Source organism: Beta vulgaris, chromosome 2, assembly GCF_026745355.1.
Source record: "Beta vulgaris subsp. vulgaris cultivar EL10 chromosome 2, EL10.2, whole genome shotgun sequence".
Lineage (NCBI taxonomy): Eukaryota > Viridiplantae > Streptophyta > Magnoliopsida > Caryophyllales > Amaranthaceae > Beta > Beta vulgaris.
The window spans coordinates 32,642,766-32,651,073 of record NC_079203.1 but is presented as its reverse complement, the minus strand read 5'-3'; the positions used below and the strand labels follow the sequence as shown (position 1 = coordinate 32,651,073).

At 32.9% G+C, this 8,308-nt stretch overlaps 1 protein-coding gene across 2 annotated transcripts; it reads left to right on the top strand.

Moving 5' to 3' along the window:
* Positions 1–672: 672 nt before the first annotated feature.
* Positions 673–7,534, top strand: LOC104886933 (uncharacterized). Of its 2 annotated transcripts, none has more exons than XM_048638948.2 (5): positions 673–1,338; positions 5,425–6,676; positions 6,835–6,873; positions 6,943–7,014; positions 7,105–7,534. In XM_048638948.2, the coding sequence occupies exons 2-4, from the start codon at positions 6,350–6,352 to the stop codon at positions 6,967–6,969; spliced, it is 393 nt and encodes a 130-aa protein (XP_048494905.1). In that variant the 5' UTR covers positions 673–1,338; positions 5,425–6,349; the 3' UTR covers positions 6,970–7,014; positions 7,105–7,534. The 2 variants fall into 2 exon arrangements, with proteins under 2 accessions (XP_048494905.1, XP_057248569.1); XM_057392586.1 differs by having other exon boundaries at positions 695–1,873.
* Positions 7,535–8,308: the final 774 nt, after the last annotated feature.

The following is an 8,308-nucleotide window of genomic DNA, read 5'->3' as shown; positions in this document are numbered from 1 at the left end:
GCAGCTTATAAACATAAAGTACTTAAGTTATATAGTAGTTTACATAGTAGTTAATTAATTCCCATAAGCATACAACACACATTTCAATATATGTCGTTGAAGTTATATTTTGCAGCACAAGTAGTATTGTGATTCATTGTGCATGTGCAGCACAAGTTAAGTTATGTAAGGACTTTGTGTTGGCAGCACATAAGAATAACAGTTACACCCCAAATATCTATTTTAATTCAGCCAGTCATTTTAATGTTGATTGATTTATTGTTACAGGGTTATATCGGGAAAGAGAAATGTGGGTTCCGCATACATGAGACACATGTTTTGGGCGGGAATGAAGACTACACAAAGAGTACAGAGTATAAACAACTTCTTTGACGGGTATGTGAACAAGCACACTCGGTTGTATGTGTTTGTGTAGAGGTATTGTAATAGCCTATATTTTAAGCCGGTTTAATAACGACTTTATAAATGAGATTTGATAAGTATAATAGCTTATATTTTCAGACACGTTTTAGTCAAAGTTAGCTATGTTCATATTAGTAAAGAAATTACTTTGAGAATTATTTTTTATCGTCTAAAGTAAGTTCTAAGCACAAATAAGTTAGTAAGAATTTTATATAATAGAGATATTGAGTTAAGGATTTCAAGCTTTGAAATAGAGAGAAACCCATTTTTAATTACAATTTATCTCTCCTCACTCATGTCATCTACTTTAGATGCTAAAGCATCACTCTCTCTGCTTCATAACTTCTCATCAAGTGCCAAAGTGTATTTTCCCATAACTCAATTGTTCTCTTCAATATTTCAGTTTAATTACCCAAGTGTTTGAGAATTGGGAGAAACCCCAAAACAAAAATATAAACCCCAAACAATAATTTTCTCTCTCCTCTGATTTTATACCCCGTAATGTGCATGTTCAATTTCTACATTCTAGAGTCGAAAATTGCCCAAACTTATTACACGAAAGTTGTAGGTCTCGAAAAGTTATTGAGTTTAGACCCAAAAATTACTTGATTTGGAGTTCGGAGCTATGAGTTATGGTCTTTGCAAGTTGGGTGTTGCTACCTTCATTTTTCTCTCCTCTGTTTTTATTTCGACAATCTGTTACCCCAAATATCTACAACATGCAATCCAATTTTTCTCTTTGCTGCTGAATCAAAGTTGTAGATCACTTCGAGCTAATGAATTTGAGCACAAAAATCGCTCAATTTGGAGTTCGGAGCTATGAGTTACGCCTTACACAAGTTCAGCACTACTGCTGTACTTTGTGTTGCGCTGCTACCGTGATTGGCTTGCTTGCCTTGTTGCTGCCATTATTTTGGTATTCCTTTCCATATGAAGGTATAAGCTAATTTTTCTTAATTCCTCATCTCCTTTATTCCAATTCAAGTGTGGTGCAATTGGATTTTATATTCTGATTTTAGAAATAAACTTGGTTCTCAATTTTGTTATTGATTAGCAAATATAATTATGATAAGAATTGTTAAACTTAAAGATTGAATATTTTATCTTTCTTATTGGATTGAAGCTTCTAATATGAAGTAAGCCTCTTAAGTAAGTTTATAAAAACTGATTTTTATAAATTATGTCGTTTGATAATACTCTTTGAAATCAGAATGATGTTAATTAGAGATGGAATTGATGTTGTGAGTTGGATATATAGAATGGGTTGTATATAAGAGTTGTGGTGGTTAGTTCATGGAAGAGCTTAGAAAGTATGAGTAATTCAATTTGTTTATCTAAATTGTTGTGAGGATGGTTAATGATTGTTGTTATTGTTTTGAGGTCGTTGTTGGAGTATGTATATGGAGATAATTATGAAGTTCGAGCTATAGTTGGTTATCCAGAATGTCGAATTATTGGGAATCGTTTAAAGGTACACACATGTCCTTCCACCTTTGAATCTATATTCGTGTTTTATGTGATTTCATGTGCTGAGTTTAATAAGCCTTTTATTAATAACAAAATTATTCAAAGTGTTATTTGTGTTTTACAAGAGTTGTTAACTACATATTTGGTTTTAAGCTATGAGCGAAAGCTATATATGTGATGAGTTTTACTGAGTGATATTTTTATGAAGAACTGATTGGAGGTAGTTGAATCCTTCAATAATATAGATGTGTGATATTATTAAACCTACTTGTTTCCACATCGAATTTATAATAAGTTTCTTATGCTTAGTAAGTTGATCTTTTATATGAAAGTGTAGCTATGAGAATTAAAGCAAGGATCTTTAGTATATCTAACTATATAGTGGTTTTACAACAAGTACTTCGATTTACGAACTAAGCCAGGACGTCGACTCAATATCTTTATAAACTCGCTTTCGATTTAAACTATAGTTATATTTGAAAGTTTTAGAGAAAAAAGAGAGGAAATTTGATCAAGGATGTTGGTTAAAATTTCAGGTTTAAGGCAATTGTGAAAATATTTGTGATATAAGTTTTATATGGAACTCTGAAAGTATGAAAAACTCTTTATTATGTTGAGATTTGATTATATATGATCATGAACTTTGAAAATTATGACTTGGAGTTATGAACAAATATGAACTCGTGAAATTATAAATCAGAATTTTCTAGTTCTATTAATGTCGGGGAGGATCTTTGCTCCTACTTAAATTTTTATGAAGAAGTTCTCATAGGAAAAAGTCTCTCAAATTTGGGTCAATTAATGAATATTATTTTCGGATTTAAGTTTGGAAACACGTAAGTCTAGTGAAACAAGTTATATCTTTACAGAATATCATGGATGAATTATGTTATATGGAGTTTGGAATCTAAGTTAGAATGAGTTTGCTGTGAGATGGGTACTTGTGAAGTTCTATTTAATAAATACAATTGTCGCTTTGAGGATATTATTAGAAGTAGTCATATCCTAAGATTTACTTATGGCGTATAAACAAGGTTGAATGGTATCACCCGAAGAAATCTCCGAAAATAATATGGAGCTTGGTTATATAAGAATGAAGATTTGTGATGTCATAATTGAAGGATGAAGTAATTGTTGGGAGGTTCTAACTAAGAATGAAGATGTTATGTGGTGGACGTAGATTAGATAGTTAGGGAATAGTAAATTTGGATGTGAATTTCAAAGGTCAAATATTAATTTATGAGTTAATGAAGTTGTTACGAGAGGTTTGTGAGTTCAGAGGATGTGTAGGATTTGAGATACGAATGTCGTATCAGTGAAATAAAAGATCCAATCTTGGTGGTGGTTTAGAGGAGTATCGATTAGAGAGATATAATTTACAATACTTATGTAATAAAGATCATATCCGCAAAGGGGTCAAGTAAAAGAGTTTGGAGCATAATTTCGTCTATTGATGAGTAAGATTATATAAATGGATATTGGGAAAGAAAAATATAAATCTAGATAATAGAGAGCATGGTAATTAAAGTTATATAATGACAATACTAAGCGTATGGTGTTAAGGCTAATATGAGCTTTCAGTACAAATACATGGGGACGTATGGTTGTGAATTATAAATTTGAGAAGGATGAGGTCAACGAGTGGAGTATTGGAAAATATGGAGTTAGATATTTTGACTTGCCATAGTAATTGTAGGTGATTTATGATAATGTAATAAAGTTTATTCTGGCAATGAAAGTTCATGTATTGGAATAAGAAAACTTTAAGGGAAAATTCATATCTGAGAATTTTGGAATGCTATAGTTTAGATGCTATAAGTTAAAGACGGAAGTCCAAGTACAAAGAGAAACTATTATGATGAAGGGAATTGCCAAGACATGTTAGAGGATACCTTATAGTCTACAAGTAAAACATTACAGGTTAATCGCACGAGCTTAGAATTGGGTTTCATAATAGTTATCTTTATAAGTCTTTGAGAAACATATTTTACACTTTATTATGTTATGGGTTCGACTGCGGAGAGACATTTGATTTCGAATACGTTTTATGTATATTCTTCCTTTAAAAGAATATTTGAGGTAAGTGAGGTTATTTGAGATTCAAGTTTGTGTTATAATAAGATTATTGAGATTCAGGTATTTTGGGTATCTTAGTTACATTTCAACTTTGTTTTGTTTTATATTAATTTACGGATGAAAGTTTAAGTCGTTGATACACTTTGGAATTGAGTATGCGATACGAATTAAGAACAAGAGTATAAGTTTTGAAAGATATAAGTTTGTGTTATTGAGAAAATAAGCATTATGATTTAGTTATTGTTTTATGGGGAAAGTAAACAACATTTCTGGAGCGAGATGGTCAATATGTGTTATGGAGCAGGTATTGTTCCTTTATGTAGTCATGATCCAGATGTTATTGAGGTTAAATTTTGGAAATTCCTAATTCGAAGTACCGAGCAGGAAGTTATGTTCATTTTAAGTTCAGTATTTTTGCTGTAATTATTTTGACAAAAGTTCCAAATGTTCAAGTTAACTCAACCCTTTTGGTAAAGTTTAAATGAGCACACTAAGTGCCTATACGACTTTTACAAGCAGTAAAGAATTGATTATTTCCTTATATCTTTACACGTAACTAATATGTGAAATTGTTGACGTAAAACAAAAATTTCAAAAGAAGATCCAAGTCTTGCAATGATTAGCAACACCATAGTAGTTGTGATTCTTTTTCCTCTTCATGGATAAATATGTGTTCTTTGGAACACGTGTGGTATTGATAAACTGTGCATTTAAACTATTTATGTAAATAAACTATGGATACAAGTGGGTAAAGGCCGATACCAAATAAGGTACGGTATGAACAACAACCCTTGGAGGATGGGTGATCTCCTTCCGAACCCTCGCTGGGTGGGTGAAGTCCAGCAGATAATAAAAATATGACATGTCCTAGTTAAGGCTTGCAAGCATAAATATTTAAACGGTGGGGTGACGATCTCCATTAGATTAGAGAATAGTCGGCACCTTGTGTAAGGAGCCCCTCTCTATTCGTGTTCGCTTTACCCAATGAAATTAAATGCTCTAGACCCAAAGGGTTTTGAATGATCAAGTGGTGATCTTCATGATAAAAATTTTTACTTTAATGCGATTGTGCAAGGATAGTAATCCTGAAATTTTTAAGCAAGCACCTTACTTGTGAAGCATACTGAATTCTAGCATGAATTGTATACCAATGGTCTTAAGCCACCAAAAATGAGGTTTTGGGATGAGCTTATGTATTTCAACTATTTTTGAACTTTGTCCTTATAACAAGAAACTTATTCTCTGTAGTATGTGTATGAGTATTCTTTATCGGACTAGATAGTTAAGGGTTGCTCGTGTCGTAATAAAAACATTTCTAACTATTTGATTTTAAGTATTTTTGAAGTTTGGGATTGTTCCACTTGATGAGTAATAAACCGCACAACTATATTTTAAGCCACTAAAATAAATTTCTGGTTGGACAGTGTGTGTACTCAGTTTTTCTGATTTTGTTCTTCGAACCTGTCCTGGTGGGGCCAGGGTTCATTGTTAGTGATTTTGCAGGGTTGATGTCGAGGTCTTGGAATATGATTATTGATCAAGAAGAAGATTTTTATGTTATGAAATGGTGGGCTGAGGTTAAAGTTAGATGTTTTGTTTCAAAGAAATCGTAATCTGTTATTTGATTTTCAAGTTGTTATATTATGGGCCCCTGACCTACAGATCCAGGATCGTTTTTATAGGTTTTGTTTCCGATGTAAATAAATGCAAATTCGAGGTTTGTTAAGTGTTGATTGTGTTTTGTGTATATTAATTTTGATTAGTTAGCAGCTCGGAAGTGCGGGCTGTTACATGTATTGTGAAGCAATGGAGGTTCGTGCAAATGATGAGAAGGAGAACGACGCGAAGTCAGTAAGGTATGTGAGGACACTTGAAACCGATTTTTCTGTGGAAGCTATATACCAGAGGATATATACTGACAATAAATTTAAGGAGGTTCAAAGAGAGTGTAATAGGTCCTTATATCTGAATGTCCAGAGGAAGAATGTAGTTTCATATAATGTTTTGGAACATTTTGTTCAAGATAGGGTGTGGATAAGATGTAAGGACACAAGGAAAGAGATTGTTTCCAGAAAAAAGGATATACAAGGTTACATTTGACTCTAGTACGAAGGATGTAAGTTATGCATGCAAGTTATTTGAGTGCAATGGAATCATGTGTCGTCACATGATATTTGTATATGAGATTCATGACTAGTTAGAGGTTCCAGATAAATATATTTTGAGGCGGTGGAGGAAAGATGTGCATAAAAAACATACGAGGGTTAAGGTGGCTTATCACGACCCATCGAAAACATATGAGGTTCGTAGATATGATTACATTTTTGACCAATTTGTTCCAATTCGTGAGAAGGCTTCAAAGTTTGAGGAGAATATTGCTGTTGTAGTAGAATTTTTTGACCTCATGAACTTGCGGGTTGACGATACAAGTGAAATAGTAATGAGGCAAATGCTTGAAGGGGAGACTCCCAGCTCTGTGGCTAACAAGAAGAATAATGAGTTGGGTCCTCCATCTGCGGAGCAACAGTCAAAGGGTAAAAATGTGAAGAAGAAGGGGAAAGATGTTGTGGATGCACCCTTGCATAATGTGAAAGATCCACCTTGCAAGAAGGTTGCGCATCGAACTCGAAGTGTTCGGTATGTATCTGTTGCAGAAGAAGCAAAGAGAAAGATAGATTCTAAAGCTAAGGCAAGCAAGTCGAAGGCGGCTAACAGACCTAGGAGGAAGAAGGTAAGTTTCCACATTGGTTTGAGTACTTGTTTCATGAAGAAGTTTCCGCATAGGTTTGTTAACTTATTTAGGGTGTTAAATGGGTTTCATGTGTTATTAAATTATGGTGCAGTTGTTTAAGTCTGGTTGTCATACGAATTTTTTGGTAATCTGTCCAGGTTGATTTGAATGTCGCAGTTGTTACACCGAGCTCTAAGGTAAACAAATTGGTAATGGAAGGTTAATTGTATAATTAATTTGTATTATAAATATTTTTTTGGTGGTAGGTGTTGAACTTGAATGGTGTAGGCTAAAGAGAATTTTCAGGGATGACGGCTACACTAAGTGCGGGGCCACAGGTATGGTCATAATGTTGGAAATTAGGATGTTTGTAAAAGTATTGGCGGAGATGAAGGTACATGTAACTTTCATATTTTTCATATGTGTAGGAGATAAATATGGACGATCCAGATTTTGCTATCTCCCTTAGTGGTATTGAGTTGGTTGATGGAGATGGTTCTATAGGATATTTCACACTATTGTTAGGGAGTCGCGACGGTGAAACAAGTAGATAGTACGTTGCTTCCAATAATATGCTTGATTTGAGCATGGGAAGAATGTGAAGAAATGGGCTTCCAAGTATGATATGCTTGATGGGGACGTAATCTACGTAGTTATTAATTATTTGGAAGGTTAAGATTCTAAATGCAAGTTGGAAAATTTTGACATGGATTATGTTTCATTCCCGGAATCGCCATAATTGGTTATGTGAAGTTCCAATATGGTTATGTGAAGGTCCAATTAGTATATGTAACTCATAACTTACGTGAAGATCCAATTAGTATATGTAACTCATAAGTAATGTATTATATGTTTGTTAATGTATTTATAGTCCGTTATGTTACCTTGCTTATCAATTTTGTACTAAATCATATCGAGTAGAACATAAGTCTGATTACGGAGAATATGGATCATATTATGTCAATAACCATAATTATGATTTCTAAAATGATTTAGGAAATACTAAAATCTTATATACTTATATGGACTATGGTTATAATAGATAATATTCCTCCTTACATGGCTTACATATATATACAAAGGAAAGGTAATCCTTCTTATGATTTACTTATACTTAAGTTATGTAGTCGTTACATAACAGTCACATTTCTAACAACTTTCTACTCGTTATTGTCCTTACATTACACTTCTATATGTTTAACCTAAATTACACTTAAATGATAAAGGTTTCAACTCACACTTCATGTATGAAAACTCTTATACGAAGACAACTATTGATGAACGAGTACCGTGATTAGCAAATACATACTCCTTTCTTTACAGGAGTATGTATTCAACTCTTGCAATCATGTGATGAATTGAAAGAATCAGATCTAACAACTTACAAATCGTATTGTGAATATAAAGAAAACAGGTCACATAACTTACAAATCATATTATGAAGTACATCAATCAGATCAAACAAATTAAAAATCATATTATCAAGTAATTGATTCATGTTGTACTAAGAAGTACTATAAATGAAAGATTAGGAATTATAACCTCCATAATTCCAACTTCTAATTATTATTTACATGGTTAAGAGTATTAGCTCAATTATTCAATAGTATTTAACAAATACCGTTTTCAATT